General features: G+C 37.2%; 1 protein-coding gene across 4 annotated transcripts in view; it reads left to right on the top strand.

The window, feature by feature from the left end:
* LOC107714698 (cell adhesion molecule 4-like) overlaps positions 1-23531 on the top strand; it is a 146033-nt gene that overhangs the window by 91755 nt on the left and 30747 nt on the right. For 2 of the 4 annotated variants that reach the window (XM_016520654.1, XM_016520651.1), the window contains exons 1-2: positions 3919-4445; positions 16834-16980. In XM_016520654.1, coding sequence (XP_016376140.1) covers positions 4364-4445; positions 16834-16980 — 229 coding nt within the window. In that variant the 5' untranslated portion in view covers positions 3919-4363. Of the gene's footprint in view, positions 1-3918; positions 4446-16833; positions 16981-23531 lie in introns of those variants that run through there. The other 2 variants (XM_016520652.1, XM_016520653.1) reach the window with 1 other exon arrangement.

Here is a 23531-nt window from a genome sequence, read left to right as displayed (position 1 = left end):
TCGGAGCGTTCAGTTCAGACCAGGTGTTACAGTGTTGTTGCCCTTAGAGGGGGAATTTTACTGTAGCTGTTCATTGCTGTAAACAGCGTGTGTGTAGGGGGTGACTGGGGTTAGTTCATCTCCAAGTGCTTTAATAGCATCCCACAAATTGAGACTTTGGCAGGACTTGGATTTCTGTTTTGTCAGTATTTTCGTTGTGAGTCGACCGTGTGCGTGCGCCTCCGGGTTTGTGTGTGTGTTTGTATAAAGGGTGATAATTGTGCTCATAGGTTTAGAGTTCGTGTGAGGTTTTAATGAGAAGCGCTCACAGGAAGCTGTCTGATTGAGTAATGGCTGCCGGCTTGGCATAAAAGCCTGGCACTAACAAACAACAAGACTCAGAAGAAAAGAGAGAGAGAATGAGTGCCAAGAAAGTCTTCCACACACACTCAGGGCCATGCGCACTCGTTTCGCTCTCTCTCGCTCTTACTCTACGCCCTCCTTCTCCTTCAAGAGACTTAAATTCACCACTCCCCCACCCACACGCATTATTACATAGCCTGAAGGACTAAACGCAAATTTAATCTGTGATAAGCAGAACATAGGATCAGTGCATCAAAAATACCCTGCACCTTTTCTGCTGATGCACCAGGATTCCTGCACCCACGGACACCCACCTTCCCACCTGCAGCCTCGGGCTTTCCTGGACCGAACCTTTGGTGCTGGATTAAGTTTTAAGAGCCTTAATGTCTACGGTATCACAAGCAGTCAGAGTGTGTATGAGGCATTCATGAGTTTTTAACTTTACCCTCATGCAACTGTTAACTCGTGTCCCTTAAGTGCTTTGGCAACATTTGGTCTGGTGTGATGCCAGTGAAAAATGAAATGATTGGGATGCAAATGAGAATAGAGGAACAGGAAAGTGGACTGTGGACACAGTCTCGTGCTGCACACAACTGCAATGAATACGCACACAGCCGCATCAGCAGTAATAAAGCATAATAAGTGTGAGAAGATTAAATTAAATGACATTTGTGCTTCAACAAAAATGACAATTTTTTAAACCAATGGACGTGGCTGTGTAGGAATGTAGTCAGAGTCATCCAGAAAAATAGTCAGCTAGTTGTGTTAGTGTTACCAACATACACATACTGTATATTTATACAGTATATACAGTAGTAGTAGTTAGATGGATGGATGGATGGATGGATAGGGAGATGGATTTGTAAGTAGATGAATGAGTGGGTGGATGGATGGATAGGTAGGTAGATAAGTAGATGGATGGGTGAATGGGTAGGTAGATAAGTTGGTGGGTATGTAGAAAGGTTGTTTGATGGATGGATGGTTAGGTAGGTAGATAAGGTGGATTAGTACTTGGTAGGTAGATAAGCAGGTGGATGGATGGATGAATAGGTGGGTAGGTAGGTTGGTAGATGGATGGATGGTATAGGTAGGTGGATGGATAGGTAGATAGGTAAGTGGATGGATTGATGGATGGATAGGTAAGTTGGTAGATGGATGGATAGTATGTAGTAGGGCTGCACAATTAATCAAATTTCTAATCGCGATTACAATTATGGATGCCACAATTACGTAATCGTTTAAAGTGTCAATTAATCGTTCAAAGTGCACTTATGTTATTCTGCATGCTTAAGATATGTTCTTTCTTTTTACATGTTATCTTAAGGGTTTTTCCATTGTTTTAGTTTTAGTTTTAGTATAACATTATAATACCATTCATATTTTTGCTTTTTTATGATTTAAAGAAGAAACCAATCCGATGTATAGTTGGCATTTGAGGCTTAATACTATAGAAAAGCACTAACGTTTTTTCAGTTAAAGTGTTTTCAGCTTGTTTATTTTCATATAAAAATACGGCATGCAGTTGCATCAAACAATGGTATAAACATCATTTAATGTAAATTGTGATAATCGTAATTAATAATCGCAATTACAATTTCAAGGGGATAATCGACAATTATGATTTTTGTCATAATCGTGCAGCCCTAGTATGTAGGTGGATGGATAGATAGGTAGATAAGTAGAGGGATGGATAGTAGGTAGGTGGATAGATGGGTGGATGGATAGGTAGGTAGATAGATAGATGGATAGGTAAGTTGGTAGATGGATGATAGTAGGTAGGTGAATAGATGGGTGGGTGGATGGATAGGTAGGTAAATAAGTAGATGGATGGGTAGGTAGGTAAGTAGGTGGGTATGTAGAAAGGTTGTTGGATGGATGGATGGCTATGGTGGATAGGTAGGTAGATAAGGTGGATAGGTACATGGGTGGATGGGTGGATGAATGGATGGGTAGGTAGATGGTTAAGTAGGTGGATGGATATGATGGTGGATAGGTGGATAGATAGCTTGGGTGGATGCATGGATAGGTAGGATAGATGGGTAGATGATGGATGGATGGATGGTTAGGTGGATAGATGTGTAGCTGAATAGATAGGATGATGAATGGATGGGTACGTAGATGAACAGGTAGATGAATGTATGGATGGATGGATGATGTTTTTTTTTAATGCAGAACCTGGATTGAATTCCTTTGAATTAATCAACTAATTGACTAGTCTGTCCACATTCACACAATCTTGCTATGCTCTCTCTTAGTCCCCTGTGCACACACTGGATACTATTCACACATGAATACACACAGACTCATGCATTTATGCGCACGTAGCTTAGTATAGTACCAAATGTACAGCATGTCGCAAAACAAGACTCATTTATTTAGAACATCCCCTCGTGACTTTGTGAACACTCTCTGTGTGCCAGACAGATAAAGACTGATCAGAAAGAAGCTGATGACCCAGAGAGCTTTAGCAAAACACAACCAACTGTAGAAGTGAGACTGAAAGACAGTGAAGCTCATTGATTGACTGACTGTTTTGCTTTCTGAATGAGTGCTATTGTGGACTCTCACCCTCCCCTGCCCTTTACCAAAATAACGATATGTGGGATATGCATCTGCCAGCACGCACACACTCAAGTATTTATACCAGGGTTCTCTCCCAAACTGTGTCTGTGCACTTTCAAGAGAGGTTATACAAACATCAAGTAGATAACTCAAGGAGTTTTGGACTTCGAGAAAGAAAAGAAACAATAGTTGAAGGAATCAGAGGACCTTTTACCGATGGACAGCTCAAGAAAAAGAGAGAAGGAAGAAAGGAAAGGAGAGATGGATTAACTTTGACTCAACCTTGGTGGAAGTAGGGGAAGTTGTGTGACGGCTTTGGGGAAAATCAAATGGAATCAGGCAGTTACCTGAGGCTCAGATCTGAAGTTGTGCTCCCACACAGTGAATATCAGCCCTGCCAATCACTGTGTGTGTGTTAGTGAGGATCCCGGCTGTGCTCAGCATCACGGTGTGCTTAGAACACTAGTATGATTGGCTGTTCTGGGCTTTAAGACACCTGCGCTCATGGTGCGATAACACATAGCTCTTTGTTAGGGATCGTTTTGGACTTCTGAGCCAGTTCTTCAAGTTCCTACTGCACATGTTTTTCAGTGTTTTAGAGCAAAACCTTTTAATATTTCATACATAGATGTGTGGTATGCAATCTCAACTTCAATTCCATGTCAGATTAGTTATAGATTTGGTTATACGACGCAAAACACATCTTCGATCGCCTGTCTGTACTTCCATTGTTGCGTGCAGCCCTTTCTAAAGTCACACAAATGTGGTTGTTTAACTTCTTACAGTTTAAATACTCATTTCAAATCTGGTGAAAACAGTTGGCAGACTAGATAGCGCATTGATTTATGATTGTTTCAGCGAGCCAGACTGTGTTTGCGGTATCACGGTGTCGTTCTGGCACCGAGGTGCACGTTATGACGAGGTGAATCTCAGCAGGCTCTGCCTCATCACGAAAGAGAAAAACAAACTCGCAAAACCAAAACCTCGCAAAAGTGTGAGGAGAAAAACAAGCTTTTGTAGGATTCAAATCTGTGATGTGGTTAGCCGGCTACCGTTTCAGATATAAACACAACAGCCTTTTGCATAACAAGTATGATGTTATCTAAAAGCGTCTACTCCATTAGTGTTCGCAACGTTCGAGTTTAGTCTTTGAGTGCTAATAAGTGGTTTGACGGGAAAGTTAAGTGTGGAAATTGCCACACGATAGGAGTTTCTTTTTACTCTTGAACGTGGAGGATTGTTTTAATTAGCTGCCTTCGGTTGGTTGTTATCGCATGTGATATTAGTTGCTTGAGTATTAAAACACAGCCACTAAAGTGATTTAGTTAACCCTGCGCTTAAAGAGCACTGGTGTTTAGTGTAGTAATTTTGCTGCGGTTTCAGCTGTGTAACGTGTGCTGAATTGTGCAGTCATCAACCACAGAGGCCTCATTGATCAGCTGCCGAGCCTCAATACACAATGAGACGAGGCCAGCGATCTCTCCTCCTCTCCTCCACTCCATCCCTCCTGCTGCGATCCCTCGTTCTGCTCTCCCTCTGCCGTGAGTCGTCACATTTCTTGCTTTACTTCTCCATCTGTCTCGTTTCTCTCGGTAATTCCTCAGCACACCTTGAAATGAATCTTTCTCTTTCTGTCTGTAACCTTATGAAACCCAAAGCTACTTTCATTTCTCTTCATCTTTCTCATCTCGGTCTCAGCCTCTCGCTTTCTCTTTATTTTCGCCGGTCCCCGTCTCCTTAGACACTTCTCTCTGTCCTTGTCTCTCACTCCGCCTCAGAAGAAGATAATTTATGGGAAGGAGCGAAGAGATGCGCGTGTGTGAAGAGAAAAGAGGATACGGGGAGCGGAGAATGGAGGCCGAGCCAGCTGGCAGATTTATGATTGAGGGATCAGAGAGGAGTGTGGACCAAAGACAAAAAGATAGAAAATAGTGGTGTCATGCTCTTTTTTCCTTCTCTTTTTAAAATGGGCACCAGAGGAAGTCTTTACTCACTCAGTGCCTTAGGCAAGAAAATACATAAAACTTTTTTGTTTTGTTTTACAAATTACCAGTTGGATATGTAAATGAAAGATATAATAGAGTTTTCATTTACGATGCAAAGAGACCCCGGTGCAAATCCCGACCTAATAGGCTCTTTTGAAATAATGCAAGAACTTGACAGCTAGTGATCAACCTGTATTTTCATTGTATGGAAAAGATTTGACATTTTGATAATGATCCTTTTTGTGTTCCACCAGAAAAAAGGGCATATGAGCTTGGAGCGACGTGAGAGTGGGTAGATAATGATGGAATCTATTCGATTGAATTGACCACATTTAGATTGCTGCAGCATTTTAGATAAACACTTTGCTTCTTAATTATCAATGAACTGAATAATGTTTTTGGATGTTTAATTGTATGTTAATTTCATATTACTTTTAATGTTATCTAACGCTCACTTAAACACCAATAATTTAATAACACTGATAAATGTCACCTTTAGCAGATCTCAAAATCTCAATGTTGTTGTGAGGATGAATTCACTTTTAGCATTTATTTATTTATTCATCCATCTAGTATAGCCTTTTAATGTCAGCCTTTTACAGATAATTATTCATAGCATTAATAATTATGATCTTTTGAGTGTCTTGAATTTAATATTATGCAGCTTCTAAGTCACTTATCAATCAATTTGTGAAATTTGAGTAGGTGAACTTGTTAATACAGCCAGATGTTCTTGAATTGACCAAATTTAGACTGCCGCCCTATTCGGATGGTAATTGTTTCTGATGGGGACGTCTGTTAAAAATAAATGTACATATTTCCTCAGTGATAAAACTCCATGCAATTGGATGATGATTTACTCACCATGGAGGGGTGAGTTATGTGATGCTACAAACCTGCATGTTTAATATGACTAATAGGAAAGTAACTATTAATTCATTTAAATATCATTTTAGTAATAGGAAAATTGATGCACTATGGTTAAATGTGTTTCTTGCATTTTACTTCACAAAATGATTTATGTCATTTTAAAAATGTGGAAATTAGCAGAAACGAGTTACGCAACCTCTTATTTACAGAAGGGAAATTTGACTACTTGGTAACATGATTACTCGCTGTAAGCCCTAATTTATATGAATAATAACTTGTATAACTCATTAGATGAAGGTCGAAATAGGAAGGGCAAGATGAAGAAACAAAGGAGAGTTACGGCAAGTGTAAAACTCAGAGAACAGACATCTTGTAGAAAGAAGGGAAGAGAGGAGAGTGGTAAAACAAGAGCCTGAAGTTGAGAGGCAATTGTTAATACAACCATTAAAATGTGCAGAACACTGGGGAGGAAGGAAACGGCAGTATGACAATGAGGAGAACCGGACGAATGAGCAAAAATACAGACTCTGTAGGGACACAGAAAGGCAAAAATGAAGGAAGGAGATATGACAGTGGCTTTATGGAGGATAACCTCAAATTCACTCAGGGACTTTTACAGTTAAATAGAACATGTATTCAAGAGGAACCTCAAGGAAACCCGAGATTGGCCATTTTATGGTGTAATTACTGTTTTTCCCAGAGTATGTGCACTTATAACTCAGCAAGGACATTGTTGCTCCTGTTCTCGGTGACTCACTACCTCAGGTTGATATGACAGTCTGTCAATACTTCAGACTTCTCTTGCTGTTTTCCTCTGCCTTTTAATAACATCACATCTGGGGTGCTGGGCCACATTGTCAGCAGGAGCAGAAGTCCTCAGTCTAATTCAAACCTGAAATAAATACATGTTCTGATGTAAAATAAATAAGAACTATTTAAGGATGCACAATACATTGGTTATCTGTCAAAAATATCTGATAAGTAATTATAGGTGCTTGTGGTCACATTGAGATTACCTTTACCATCATCTAACAAGTTCATCTTTAAAAAACACTATTCATTTATATAATAATAATTAAAAATGAAAGTCCATGCTGTACATTATAATGTTGTGATGCCTAAATTCACTTGTAGCATTTAAAAATTATTGATTTTATTATTCAGTTATAAAATCTGCAATTTATTGGTCATAACATGAAAGTAAAAATCAGCTTATTGATATAGAATAGAATATAAGTTGTGTATGTCTAATCAATTTATTTGTATAGCGCTTTTCAAAATACAGTTTCTAAGCAGCTTTACAGAAAATCATGATGTAAATGTTTAGAATATCTTAATATATTTATGCCTTATAGTTGCTTTTAGCAGATTACATCTGGGTGATATAGTTTTGCGACAATACAAGCAATCAAGTAGTTGAGATTTGCTCAGTATATATCGCCATACGTGAGTATAATATATGTGTACTTTTTATAACTTCCCTAAAATATTTAAGATTCTACGCTATTTCTAGGTTACTAATCAGAAAAATTAGTGACTTTTGTTCCGAAACTCCTTTGTACAGACTGTCAGATGCTCATCCAGTGAAGCAGAATATGTGCTTTAGATAATTCTGGAGAACATGATCATCAGGTTTTAAACAAACTTGTGGAGTTCATGCAGCCTGAGTGCTGCTGTCATTAAAGCGAAAGGGGGTCATACAGTATAAATACGTAGACATTCTGAAAGTCATTCAATTCAATTTTCAATTCAATGTTTCATTCAAACTGTTATGCTGATAATATAATTTGTAATGGAAAACTATTAAATTAGAAAAAGGCTAAACAGAAGTAATTTCAGTGGTCTCCGACATTTGAAGCCTGCTGTATATTCATAATCTCAGCAACAAAAAGCCATTCTCTGCACCAGCATGTGTGTATGTGTGTGAGTGAGAGAGATAAAGAATGGGTCTTAAGCCTTGGCAGAATATGCTGTTATGTAATTCTCACCAATAAAGCATTTTTTTCTCTAGCAGTTGAATGTAAGATGCTGTTGGGGATAGGAGCCAGGTTGACAGGATGAGTGTGTGTTTGCGAGGAATTGTGGCAGTCTGGATTTCTGCGCTGGCCATAGGCTAACTCTCACAGGCTAGCCTGGTGTAATTGCCCTGTAAATTTTCCGTAAGCCCCCTTTGTTATGGCCGACTGTAAATGACTCTGCAGTGCTTTGAAACAGTGTGTCAGGAATAGGGTTGCAAAGGGGTGGAAAATTTCCAGTAAATTTCTGGAAACCTTCCAAAAATCCCTGGAAGATTCCAAAAAATCCTGGGAAGTTTCCAAAATTTATGGAATGTTTCCGAAATTTACACACGGGGGTCTCCGCTCTGCTCCCAAAACTAACAAATGTCCATTTCGAGCCATGTGTCACGCTCGTTCAGCGGCCTCGTTTCGCTTCCGACGGCTTTCCGCCTCACTCTGCTTCATACTACGACGTTAATAAATCTTTAATACATTAGCTCATCCATGAACATGATTTCTGCCCGAGTCCCATCGGATTGCTTCGGCTGTGGGGATGAAGATGACAACTCCCATGATTCCACACTCAGTCACCGCGTCATCTAACTACGCCTTTGTTTCTTTGTTTGTTTTGAATACGCGCCCTCTAGTGGCAAAAAAATACATATTGTGCCTTTAACATATTAGTACTTTTTTTTTTTTCTTTTACAAATATTTTTTCTTTATCTTTTTTTATCACAAATACGGTCAACAGAAAGGGGAAAAAAATCACCATGTTTCAGAATAAAAAATACATTTGAACAATTATATATGAACAAACTCCTATGTATTCTGTAAAAACCTTCAGAATATAGTAAGAAATAAAACTGTAAAGTTTGGTTATAAGTGCTGCTGAAATTGAGATTTTTGGCTCAGTGCAAAATAAGAAAAGAAAACTCTTTTTTTTTAGAAGCAGCTTTTAAATATATGTATTTGGAATCTACAGACGCAAATAGATTAAGTGCAATAAAATAAACACTTAAATGTGTATTTTGGACATTTTCTTGCCACCAGTCTGAAACAACACATTGTGAAAAGCGAAATAGCTCAAAAACATAAAATTAGCAATGTTTTTGCATGTACTTATTTGCCTAAAGTGATGTTATATGTACTGTATATGCTAAAGAAAATTTGCTGTTTTTCTCATCCAAAAAAAACCAAAAAAACAACAACAGATGCTTCATCTTGCAGTCATGGGTGTTTACAAGTTTTTGTCTAATCAAAAGCTCTCTAGAATGAGAAAGTTCCCCCGATCTGCGACTAGGAATAGCAAGTGGCTGATCAAAATTCAAAGTTATTTGCTATTTAAAGTCAACTGAAAATCCAAATGAACCTTACTTACATTCTTAAACTCTACTAAATGGCATTACAACCTGGAGTTTTGCGAGTTTTAAAGGCTTAGTTCAACCCAAAATGAAAATTCCGATTTACTCCCCCTCATGTCCAGTCTTGCATTACTTTTTTTATTCTGTGGAAGATATTTTTAAGAATGTTGGTAACAGTTTTAGGTTCATACAATGAACTAATAGAAGTCATAGTCTCCAAAATCATTTTTCATGATCCAATCAATTCTTGATTAATAAAACTAGGTTCCGTCCCTCACTGTTTCTTAATAAATATCCAGTTTCATACAAAAGTAAGATAAGTTAAAGAAGTAAAACAGGATTTTGATGCTCCTTTTAATGTTCCTGCTCAAAGAAGCCGGAAATGTGTCTGTTTAATTGCTAATTCTAACAAAGACGGCAAAAGAAAATGACACCAGGCAACACAAAACGACAGTCCATTGAATTGAGACTTGCAGCTGAAAATTCAAAGAGTTGCACTGCATGTGTCTTTTATTCTTCAGCTGTTTCCAACATTTAAAGCCGACTGTAGTCGTCTGAAAACTTTGATCAATGAGCCATTCTAGTAGTTTACACAAATGAGACGCTACCAGACAAATAATTATGTGTACGTTTTAGAGAGAAACGATTAACAATCTTCGACTTGTCACAAATGTTCCACGATGATGAACGCATAATGTTAATATACTTTTGTTCCTTGTTACTGAATTTAAATAATTTGGTCTCATTTTGAGAAATTATGTTTGCAAAGCACATAGGAGGTCGCCAGTGAAGTGTGAAACTCACAGAGACACTGATTGAGCTGAGAGAATGTGTCTCACTGTGGCTGAATTACAAATGAATGTGGAATAAAAAGTGCACACACACACACAAAATGTCCACACACACACACACACACACACACACACACACACACACACACACATCATAAAACCAAGGATATCAGGGACAGGATAACCTGAAGGCTAAGGTCTAGAGAAATAAATGGATGGATGAAGGGGAAAAAAGAGAGGGATGAAATAGAGTGAGGAGAGACTGATATGACTGAAATATGGTGATAGAAAAGAGCAGTGTAAAACAGGAAGGTCAAAAGAAAGAGAGCGCAGCGGTTATGGTGAGGGGAAGAGATAAGGGAGAACAGGAGCAAGAAATCACAGATGGAGCGATGGAACAGGGAATAAACATCATGAACAGACAATGAACGAGTGAAGAAAGCTTTGAAGCTTCTGGGCACACTGAAATGATCTTAGATCAGTAAATACTTGTAAGAAAATAACCAAAGATTTTCATTGGCTTCCTTTTTTTGATAAAGGAATAGTTTACGAAAAATGAAAATTCTGTTATCCTTATGTTATTCCAAGCCGGCATGACTTACTCTCTACTGTGATACATGAAATAATAATATTTTGAAGATCCCTTTAAGTCAAAGCATAGCAAAAGAGTATAAAAAAAATGGGTATTTGAGTTTGTTCTATTAAAATGATCAGTTAGTTACTTGTATCACTTCATGGCTATCTTTTCTCATAGGAGATATGATGAAGCACTTAATATTGCACATTTAAAGCTATGGAAATAGAGGAAACAATTAGCATTGATACATACATTTGAAACAGTAACTTTTCGTTAATGTTGTTGTTTTGGGCTTTTACTGACACCTAGTGGTGTGGATGTATCAAATTTGATTCTAAAAGTAAAATTGTCCATTAACAGTGAGGTTGCAGGACTAAATTGAGTATTATTCAGCTGGTTATGTGATCACAAATTGGTGTAATGATAAACCTGCAGTTTGACATTTCCAGTTCAGTCAAGACATTTACTTACAATGATTACTTATGATAATTAAGTAAATGCATTCAGGAAAGCCATTTGCATGTTCTTCATTATTTTTTAAGTTCAACGAACTCTTCATTTTGTACCGTGCAGCTTTAGATTAAGGATATGGATGAGAGAGAATATATGAAGGCAAGAACATGGATGTAATTAGACGAGTGGAACAAAGAGACAAGAGATGGATGTTCAGTCCATTTTCTCCTCTCTTTGCTTTTTGCATGTCCTTTTCACTCCCTCCTTCCCTTTTTCCCTCTGCTCCTCCTCTCTCCCGCTCTCTCTCGCCCGCCCGGACACAGCAGGATGATTATACTGCGAGTCTGAGCTGCAGAACAAATCACATTTCTGAAGGAGAGAGATGGAAATAAACAGGCCCCTTGCCGGAGAGATAGCAAAGAGAGAGCGGGAGAAACACGAAAGAGATGATGAGGAATCCATGGTGGGGAGATAAAGAGGAGGAAAGTTAAGGAAATGTAAAGTAGAAGAGACACGGAGAGAAAGTTAGGGAAGGTTGCAAGAAGAAAACCAGAGGAAGCAAGTGACGGATGAAGCCGGTTACAGAGGAAAAGGGAGCTTAGTGTGAGGGTGAAGGGGCTGAAGACGAGAAAAACGAGGGGAAAACGAAGGAAAGAGACGGGGTTTGATGTTAAGGAGGAGGTGGGGGAGTCTGTGTGGGAAGGGAATGAGATTAGCGAGGAAAAGCATGCGGTAGGAGAGGGAATTATGAGTTTTAGAGAGGAGCAGAAAGCGGAGAAAAGAAAAGAACAAAGAAAAGAAGGGCAGGGGATAGAAATATGCCGGATTGAAGAAAAGACAAGGTGCTGAGGGAGATGGAACTGGGAAAGACCAGGAATAAGAGCGCGACAGATTGAGATAAAAAAGAAGAGAGGGGATTTGCAAGGGATTATGATTTATTTATGGTGTGGATGTTTTTTGGCTCTCTGCCAATCATACGAGATTCTTCGGAGAGATAGTTTTAATTTTAGACCACAGAGTGAAAGAAAGAGATATATAAAGATAGCAGCTTAGTCCGTCAGCTTTTCAGCCAAAGCTGCTCGCTCACTGATTACCTGAGACATCAGGTTAGGTGACGTCTGGGATCTTCAGGTTGGCTGGAAAAATAAAACAAAAAAGTGATGAGTGACTCATGAGTTCTGAAGATATCAGGTGCTCACAGTGCGAAGCAGAAAGACTGAATTGAAATTGGATTAAAGGAAAGAATCAAAGGATGTCTTAATGTCTCAACAGCTCTAGTATTGTTAAATTTTGACGTGGATCTCTTAGGATGTCCTTATCTGCCTGGTTGTCTGCTCATTCATTTGAGAGTTAAATGTGTGTGTGTGTGTGTGTGTGTGACTACGTTCTGTGTGTGAGTGCATCTGGTGGTTCCACTGTACGCTGTAATTCAGCTAGTTAATCTCAAGCAGGGTGGTTGCTCATACGCCTGCTCTGTATCTGGCCTTCTACCAAGTCACTAAATTGAACTCTCCTCCATAATTCATGGCTGCTTTCTTAGTAGGGAAAGAGAGGGAAAGATACCCTACCTTAGAGGAACAGTTCATCCCAAACTGAAGATTTTGTCATATTTTACTCACCCTCATGTTGGAAGTTATTGGGGTTCAAAGTTGTTGTTTTGGATCCCATTGACTTTCAATGATATATATATATATATATATATATATATATATATATATATAATGTGTTTGTGTGTGTGTGTGTGTGTTCTGCAGAAGAAAGTATAAGTCATGCAGGTTTGGTTTTTGGGTGAACTGTTCCTTTAAGAAGGGGTCAATCTGTAACTTGTTTTTATAATAAATAAAAAAAACAAGTTTGTTACTGTACAAATCTAAATCAATAACTGTCCATGTGTCTTCTGTTAACAAATATACCTATTAAAACTTTTAATATCCAAAATAAAATAAATTCACAGTTCACTATTATCCAATGAGAAACACAATTTAATTTCAACCCAAAAACGTTTCGGATGGAATAAATCTCACAAATGTTGATGTTCAGATAAAAAGTCAATATTGATCTTTCAGTTTATGGTCAAGCATGTAAACTTTCCCCATCTTACTCTACTGTTGAACTGCCATGATTTATTAATTTATTTACTTACTCTATTTATATAGTCTCTATGATTTATATAACTGTATCATTTATATTTCATATTTATATTATATTTACATTTAAAGTCATTATTTATTCAATAACTCATTGCTTATTTATTTGCTCATTCTACCTATCTTTCTTCAGGATAAGGATTTGTACGGTTTGTGTGTATTGATACATCGCCCTCATCTGGCCAAATTATGAAGTTCTCCTCCACATCCCACCACCACCACCCCGCCAGCCTACTTTATTTATCTGCTTCTCCTATATAGCATCAGTACGCCAGCCTGTTATCGATCTCTTCACTTTCACACCTAATCCAATTGTGAGCATGTTGTATATTTTATTATGGTTTGATTCTAATAGGGTCAAGATGAACCCATCTGCGGTTTCTTGTTGTTTTCGCCCTGCCGTCGGTGCTCATAGACTCCCGTGCCCACGATGCAGATACGACCGCAAACAACTCCAATGCAAGTTGTAGCAGACTCGACTGGCCCCTCTGCTATTTTCCTGGCAGCTGCGAATGCGTCCCAAACCCTCAGCTGTTTTTCTCCTGCCCCGTGCCTCCCTCTACATCTCGCTCTGTGTCTTTCCACCCCCGTCAGCGAGTTGGCGAGTTTCTCGAATGCCGTATCGGCGTCACGGCACGCTCCACTCGTCATTTGTTTGACTTCTCAATCAAACACATTTAGCTACTTTTGTTGGGAATTTGGCCACACTTGTTTGAGTTCTGTTAGGTTTGAATTAGGTTTTTAATTGCCTCCCATGCATTCACAGACCTTCTCTTGATGTATAGTGCTGTTGGAACAATTAGGAGCCATTAAAACAATGGCGGCCAAGTCTGCGGATGCCCGAGTGCTGAGTAATAACAGTCATTAGAATAATAATTGGGATAGCAATGGCGGTGCCGATTGTCGTGATATGAATCACAATATTGATGCGGAGGACAGAAATAATAATGGCTACAATTACAATGGCAATTGTGCAAAATTTCAGGACGTCCTCAGTCACTGTCTCTCATTTTCTTCTCTGTTCTCGCCTCTTGATTTCAGCTCAATACCTCACCTGTCAATGTTTTATTAACCCGCTCTCCCTCCACGCTGAATTTAAGACAAGGGTACTCTGAGATGGATAGAGCCTGACAGGATTAAATTTAAATGAAGCCAGACGGGCGGGCCAACGGGTGACGGAGGAGGCCGACTAGCGCCTTTATAGACTCCTTTATTTCCCTCCTGAACTTTCTCTTTTGTCGCTTTTCAGCAAAAACGCCATAATAATCCTAATTGTTCCTCTAAGAGATGTTTTGCCTCTGGTCTATAACCAAGATGTCCTTGTGAAATGTTTGGAGAACATCTTCACTTCAACTTTTAACTTTGAAATGAAAAATGTTTCACTAGTTTTGTTATTTGTACACTACCAATGGTGCAATAATGGATAAACATGCATTGCAGAAGAAAGTCATGAAAAGTCATGAGTTTTCACCACACTGTCATTTCCACACATCTCAAATGATGCATTTAAGCTATTGTTCATATTTGATATTTAACTTTTTTTCTTCATGTTTTGTTTTTTTCCTTGATAAACAAGTACATCATTATTGCTTAAGGTTTAAATGGCACTAATGGAACAGTTGTAATTTGAGTATAAATTGATATCTTCTCATAATAAATATTGAAACGATTTACAGTTATTTCACTTTTTATCTTATGTTATGAATAATGTTCAAACAAGTTCAATTAATATTTTTATTATGGATTTTCATATTCCGGTTTGGGCTTAAGGTAAACAATAAAATCTATACATAGAAGAATTTTGAAAAGTAGAAATAAATGCAAAAATAAATTATGAATTCATGGGAAAAAGTTTCCAAGACAGTTTTAATATGACCTTCATATAAAAAAGTGGTAAACAAGTGCAAAACTTTACTAGTGGCAAACAGTTGTAATTTGTGTAAAAATAATCTCACAATAAAAATTTGAAATGATTTATGATTATTTCACTTTTTTAGCTTATGATAATTAAAATGATATTAGAATAAATGTAAATAATTTTGGATGAATTTTCATTGTCTATAAAATAATAAACATCTATACTGTGCATAAAAGGCTTTTGAAAAGTAGCAAAATAAATTAAAATAAATGCAGAAACAAATTAGAAATTTGTGAGGAAAAGTTTTCAAGGCAGTTTTAATGTGATCTTTATATAACAAGAAGACAAAAAAACTATAACTTAGCAGTCTTTTAAAGGCACAATATGTAATTTTCGCCGCTAGAGGGCGCATATTCAAAATAAACAAATAGACAAAGGCGTAGTTTGATGACGCCGTGACTGAGTGTGGAATCATGGGAGTTGTCGTCTTCATCCCCACAGCCGACGCAATCCGACGGGACTCGGGCAGAAATCATGTTCAAGGATGAGCTAATGATTTATTAACGTAGTAGAATGAAGCAGGGTGAGGCTGAAAGCCGTCGAAGCGAAACGAGGCCGCTGAACGAGCGTGACACACGGCTGAAAGCAGCGGAGCTTTTATTATGCCACACTTTAGCGCTTCCACTTCTTCCGGTCGTGCGTATGTGGGGGGGGGGAATCAGCACTGTTTTATCATACTAGATACGTTTGAACGTTCTGTTATAATGTCTTCGAAACATTTGGGATAATGTAAGTACAAGTCAACAAAATATATAACACTGTTCTAGTGGTTTTTGGGTATTTTAATAAAAAAAAAATCTTACATATTGTGCCTTTAACTATAACAAACACTTATAATAAAAATCAGCCCTTGGACCATAAGTGTCTATAGATGACGAAACACTCTTCACATTCTCCACATTATTATTATGTTATAGTGTGAAATAACTCACCTACACAATACTCCATCAACTGTTCCAAGCTCAAGCTATATACAGACTTCCTGTCATACAGCATGTCTGCAACATGTCAGTCTGAGCATGTCAGACATCTTGTCCTAGCTAGGTGAGTGGAGCGATGGAGGAGACAGGTCTCAGCGAATCAGCAGATGTGACAGTTTTACCCTAGTGATCTGTTGTGATGTCATCAGATCGAGTCTGTTCTGCTGAAGAACGCGGTGCCTTGGTGTCAGGGTTGCGAATCAGTACAGTCCACCAGAGACAGGCTCTCCACGAAGACCACGGATAATGATGTGCTGAAGGTTCCAGCAGCATGCTTGCACGGGCCAGCGGTGACGACTTCGTGTTCAGCTCCTCTATATCCTGCTAAAATAAACATCAACAATACATGAGTGTCACCCAGAACATGCAGTAGATGTTACCTTCAACTAGATTTAGCAGTGAAAGTGCCATTAGATGTTCTGTCTTCCCTGCGTATGACTGATCCGAGTTCATTCCCGAAAAAGAGCCGTCATTACCGGCGCTTTCACGAGGTGGATGTCAGAGCGAGCAGATGTGTGTCAGCCCACAGTAATGGATAAAGATAACGATGCTATTGGTCTTACCAGCACTTAATTAGGACCCTTTCTTTCTAGTCTCTGTCTATCTGTCAGTCTCTCATTATTTTCCTTTTTTCACTCGCTCTGTCTCTCCTCTTCTGCATAGTTCACACTTCTAAGCACAAAGGTAGTTACGTGAGCGAGGTGTTAATTGGTTACGGAGGTATTTCTATCTTCAATATTGCTCCGTGTGCCATCTTGTCTCCTTCTGTCCATCAAAAATATCTTTATAAATGATTCCTTTCAAGCAAATGAGAGTTGTGCATTAACTCTGTCACCCCTCTGTGTTTCAGCGCGGGGGCAGGCCGTGCAGGCTGAGAACGTGACCGTGCTGGAGGGGGGGACGGCACAGATCTCCTGTCGTCTCCAGAACTACGATGGCTCGATCGTGGTCATCCAGAACCCACGCAGACAAACGCTATTCTTCAATGGAACACGAGGTGACCACTTCACTGGCAGTCGTTAGCGGATCTTTTTAAAAGCCCATAAAAAGAACATCACTTTAAATGTTAGGAGAAAGTTGTTTTGGCATAATTCTTTTAATATGCTTGCTCACATTACTTTAGGTTATCTAGAAGACTTACACAGGAACAATTAGTGGGATATTTTATTTTATTTTAGCAACATACTGTAAACAACAGTAAAACTAAAAAACAACTTTACATCTGACAATTGAGATTTTATTGCAACTTTGTTTCAAAATTACAACTTTATTTCTCATAATTGCGACTATACGTTTCATACAAAAGACACTTAATTCTCAGAATTGCAACTTCGTATCTCACAATCTTGTGATTGTGAGTTTGTCACTTTATACATCACAATTTTGACTACTTGCAATTGTGTTGTTATATTTCACAGTAAGATTTTCTTAAATTAAACTTAGTATAAAATTGTATTGCATTATACAATGCTTAACGGATTATTAATCTTATAGTTAGACTGTAAAAAAAAAAATCTGTAGTTTTTACAAAGTAATTTTGGCAGCTGTGGTTGCCAGAATAATTTTGTAAAAAAAATCAGAAAAACTTTAAACAAATTTACAGAACAAACTTTAAAATTTCCAGTATAAAACTGTAATTTACAAACAAGAAAATGTGAATGTAAACCAGTAAATTCTACAATGCACACTGCTACTAAAATCTGTTTTGTACCGTTAATACTTTCAAATGTGGAGTGTGACGCAAGAATTCTGTAAATTCCAGTTTACTGTTTTTGACTGTAAATTATACATTGATTTGTTCTTTTTAATTCTAAAAACTCTTTACTTCTAAATTTCTGTACAATTAATAGCATTTTACTGTAAAATTACATTAAATGTATGGTTAGATCTTTTACAGTTTCCCCTGTATATAGTAAAGGAACTTACTGTTAACATATTAACTTACATTTTTACAATATTTTACAGTTAAAATTACATTAATTTTTTTTGCAGTGTAGATTAAATATTTTATTTCAAATAAAAAAATTTTATTTTGGTTTATTTAGATTTAGTTGTACATTTTGATTTGACTTTATAAGCTCCAATATGACTACTTCTCATAACTGACTTCATTTCGCAATATAGACTTTAATTCTTATAATTAAAATGGTAACTTACTGAAAGTTGCAAATTTATATCTCACAATATGGCTTTATATCTTGTAATTGCAACTTTGTTTCTTGTATGTCTTGTGAAATTGACTTTTCTGTAATTGAATCCCTTTTTATTGCCACTTGTTCTTAATTAACTTGCCTGGATAAATAAAGGTTAAATATTTCACAAAGTGACTTTTTCTCAAAATGCAATGCATGTCACAGTGTTGACATTTTTTTTTAGAAACTATAACTGTCTCACAATGTGACATTATATATATATCTCATAATGTGACATAATTTTCTCATTTTAAACTTAATATCATAATTAATAAAACAACAAACCTTTATACACTCTCAGAAAGAAAAGTTTCAAAAGCTATCACTGGGATGGTATACCTTAGCATCTTATTTACTTCTGAAGTGTGCATTTTAGTACCTTTAAGGTGCATATTAATACCTGAAGTGTACATATTAGTACCTTTTGAAAAGCTACCGTCCCAGTGACAGCCTTTTTTCTGAGAGTGTAGCGTCTGCAAAGCATCATTTAAAGTTTGACAATGATCTTATTAAAGTTCTTCCCCATTTTTATTACATTGCAGCTGCTGGGTTTTTTAAGCAAAAGTACTAGAATTAATTTATTGAGCACTCCCTCTTTGATATTGAGTTCATCAGACACATTCCATATCCATTAATGGTTCTCTTGTAGCACTGGTAAGTGGTAAATATGTTAAACACAGCCTCTGTGTCCGTGCTAGCAGTGGAGCAGTCTCTTTTCATGCTGGTTAGCTTGTATCATCTTTGGAATATATTTAAACTGGCGCCATCAGTCTTTCTGAAATCCTTTTTAACTGATTACACCTTATTTCAATTTCTTTTTAAAGATCCTTTTATGTAATAACCTTTGTTTTTTCCATCGCAGCCATCACTATCGCTTAAATTTGAAATCCCTTTAATTGATGACTCTCTGTCACCCTCGTTTTACATGATATGCAATGTGTTTTCATCCTTGCCTTTGTAACCCTTGCCTCAGCAAAGGACTTAGAAAGCATACGTAATTCAGTGAAAAAGGGGAATGGAGAAAAAGAATGAAATTGGTAGAACCAGAAAGGACCACAAAAGCTAAAAGCTGAATTAGTATCCGTGATCTCTACTTTTATAAGTGCACATAATTGGGCCATTTTGTAGGAGCTAAATCACCCCTCTTCTGAGCCATTCACACCACTATTTTCAGACACACTTTTTGCTAACAATCTTTAGGCTTTTAATATCGGTGGATTTTCATGACAGCTCCAGGCTGCTCTTACTGCTTGAGTGCCCTGGTCTAAAAGTACAGAGAAACGCAAATGAAAACCTCTGCTTGCTAACTAATGAATCCCGATAACAGTCTTTTAGCAGGCAGCAGGGCGTAAATATCCCTCAGCAGTCATGTATACAATAGCCTATCAGCATGTGCCTTTTCCATGAGATTCCTTCAGATTGGCCAGATCTGTGAGGTATGTAAATGAGGCGTGACTAAAGGTGACACCGGCCTGGACAATGCATTGACATTTCCCTGCCATTTAGCATGAGCGAAGGCATTTATCTCCTTTAGTGAGGCTCTTTAACTCCTGTCGCGTGAAACATGGATCGAGTGAGAAGATACATGTCACGAAAAAGAGCTTACTCACTTATTCAGTTTATCACTTATTTATTCACTAACTCGCTCATTCATTCAAAGTATCACTGTTTCACTTATTCAATATATAACTAACTCTTTCATTTAGTTGTTTGTCACTGACTATTCATTTTATCAATTCACATACTCAATGTATCACTCACTTGCCCAGTGCAACACACTGACTCTTTTGATTTGTTCATGCATTTAATCATTTATTCACTAACTTGCACATTCATTCAAAGTATCACTGTTTCACTTACTAAATGTATAACTAAATGTATAACTCCCATTTACTCAGTTGCTCGCTCACTTGATTGATTCATATAGTGATTCACTTGCATCACTATCACTCACTCAATGTAACAGATTCAATGATTCATTTTCAGATTGATTCATTCATTCATTCATCCATTCACTATCTTGCTCATTTGTTCACTGTACTGTATCTCTCATTCACCAACTCACTTACCTGCTTGTTCACTGACTGATTTATTTAGTGATTCGCTTGGTGTATCACCATTGCTAACTCAGTGTAACACACAGAATCATTGATTCAATCATTCATTCAGTAAATGTATCACTTTTTCACTTACCCGATATATAACAGTAATTCACTTACCTGCTTGATTTATTTAGTGATTCACTTACTCAATATATCACTATCACTCACTCAATGTAACACACTGAATCACTGATTCAATTATTTATTAATTCACTACATTGTTCCTACAATGTATCAATTCTTTCATTGACTTTGGTGTACAATTTCACTCATTCAGTTGTTTGCTCACTGATTTATTTAGTGATTCACTTACTCATTGTATCACTATCACTCACTCAATGTAACATACGGAATCATTGATTCAATCAACGTTTATTCAATGTATCACTCTTTTTCTCAATGTATAATTCGCATTCACTCATTCAGTTGCTCTTTCACAGACTGATTTATTTAGTGATTCACTTATCGTTACACTGATTTAATTTCAATCATTGGTTCATACAATCACTCACTCATTCATTCATTCATTCACTAAGTCGCTCGTTCGTTCAATGCATCACTCATTAAATCAACAAACAACTCATTCACTAATTCACTTGCTCTTTCACTGACTGATTCATTTTACTCAATGTATCACTATCATTCCCTTAATATAACACTGAATCATTGATTGATTCACTCACTCGTTCATTCATTCAAACATTAATTGGTTCATTCACTTGTTTGCTCATTCAGTCACTCATTTGCACACTCATTCAGTTTCCAACATGACACACAGATAAATGCAGCCAGGTGATGGAAAATGTCTGGGTTCCCTCAGAGCAGTAATCATCTTATGGATCCAGTGCGGTGTGCTGCTATCTGAGAGTGTGCTGATGGCAAAGGGTCGCATCTCCAGAGCACAGTCGGCCACAGACAAAAAGCATTAAAGGGAAGTAGGCAGAAAAGGGGTATTAGTGCAGGTCAATACTCAATACAAAACGGTTTGTGTGAATCTTGTCCCAAAAAGGTCCATCCAGCCTTTGTAACCAGCATCATTATTTGTTATTATTATTATTTTCTGACAATTGATTATTCTCTCACCTTGGTTTCAAAGCGAAAATCATTTTCAACACTAGTTCTCGATGCTTCCCCTCAGTATTTATGTGTTGTTCTGTGTCAGCTGTTCTGTGAGAGATGCTAGTTAAAAACCCTCGTCTGTTGTTTTCTTCTCCTTTTCATCTTCTCCTTTTTATGTTGCTCCATTCTTTTGATCTTTATTGTGTGATTTTTCTTGTTTGAGTTGGAGGAGTTAATTGAAACTTTGACTTGCAAATAACAAACTACTACTAATTAAAAGTAGTTAAGCTACAAGATTCCCTTTTGATTGTAGCTAGCAACTCTAAAAGCCAATACACTAACTGCTTTGTTACTTAAAAGGTAATACTATTTTATTTTACTATCAAGTTACTTACAAAACTCGAAAGATAAAGTGGTATTTATAGGCCTATATCTTACACAATCAGGATCTACAAAACTTTTTTTTTTCTGACAACTAAACAATTGAAAACAGTAATAACAGCAGTATTTAGGCATGGATGAACATGGAGTCGGCCAAAAAATGTTTATGAAAAAAACTTTTATGCTCACCAAGGTTGCATTTATTGAATTAAAAATACAATGAAAACAGTAATAATGTGAAATAATATTACCAATTAAAATTTCCATTTTCTGTCTCAGTATATTTTAAAATGTAATTTATTCCTGTGATGACAAAGCTGAATTTTCAGCATCCATTTCTCCAGGCTTCAGTCTCACATGATCCTTCAGAAATCATTCTAATATAAACATATCATGCCTTACTGTTACTTTTGATCAATTTAATGCATCCTCATTGGAACAACAGTATTAATTTCTTTTAAAAAAACTTTTGAATGGTAGTGGAGTTAAGTTAGTAGCGTTTGTATGGCTCTTTTTCTTTTCACAGAGCCATTTTGTTACTTCAAGTTAGTGTGAATTGCCAACCACAACCCATTTTACTTACGTAATGGGCTTGACTTGATTTTAATTATTGTGAAAAGAAGGCGATATAAACCAGAATGAAACAAAGCTCGAAATAGGATTGCTAAAACAATGCCTAAATGCCTATTTGGACGTCAGCGGAAAAGGGAAGTCATTTCAGAGAAGGAGAAAGTCATTCCATTTTGATTAAAAATGAAAAAGACACATTTTCTTCTTTGCAATAACATGCACCACTGAAATTGCTCAAAATAAGACTACAAGGATGCATATAGAAAGCAAACAGGCTCAATTTTAACTTGCGTATCCTGTAGGGGTGTAACGGTACACAAATATGACAGTTCGGTACGTTATGCTTAAAACTATAGGGAGCCCTTTTACATTATAAGGTTACAGTTAGGCCTAAGAACTTAACCCAAACTTAAATTTAATTGCTATTTATTTTTAAATAGATGATCAACACTAAACTTAAAAAAAAAAAAATTGTATGCAAACGTAAATTGCACGTAGTGCAGTTTTTAAATTAACTTATAAATAATACAATTTATAAACTATTTGTTAAAATATATTCAATTACACAATGGCTGTCATAGCATGTTTCATAACAGTTTAATTTAAACATACTGTACATTAAGTAATTAAGACTAACAGGTTTAGTAAAATATAATGAGTATATGGTGTAATATTTCGCAAAATGCTCCTCGATAGACTTCATTTCTCTAGTGAACTAACGAGCTGTGGACACTGATGACTTGCTGAGGTAAATTAAATGCTACGTGACATTTTATTTCCACGCTGTATTGTTGATGTCTTTCCGCGGTTGAAACACTGATTGAGCAATTACATGAGGCATGAGATGTTCAGTCATGTTTATTCGCGTTAAAACTAGTAGTACAGAGGAAGGAATGATCGCGTTCACTCGCGCTCCGCTCTGCACAAATCTGCGGGGCGTCACGGCTCAGACACGGGAACCGGAGCTGATAGCGGCCGCTCTAGTCAGTGCTTGTGTTGGGAATATACCAGCACGTTTCTGAACCGTCCCAGAAGCGGCTCTCTAAGGCGTTTATACAGCGATCTGTCATGCCACATAAAAGACGGTCAAAACGGCATTTATTATTTGAATTTCCTGAGAAAAAAAAAAAAAAACTGTATTCGTGCGATACACATGCGTACCGAACCGAAAGACACGTACCGAAACGGTTCGGTACGAATACGTGTACCATTACACCCCTAATATATATATATATATATATATA

This window comes from Sinocyclocheilus rhinocerous, unplaced genomic scaffold (assembly GCF_001515625.1).
Source record: "Sinocyclocheilus rhinocerous isolate Xijiao unplaced genomic scaffold, SAMN03320098_v1.1 scaffold2194, whole genome shotgun sequence".
In the NCBI taxonomy this organism is placed as follows: Eukaryota; Metazoa; Chordata; class Actinopteri; order Cypriniformes; family Cyprinidae; genus Sinocyclocheilus; species Sinocyclocheilus rhinocerous.
The sequence above is the reverse complement of the archived record's forward strand: the minus strand, read 5'-3'. Positions and strand labels throughout refer to the sequence as shown.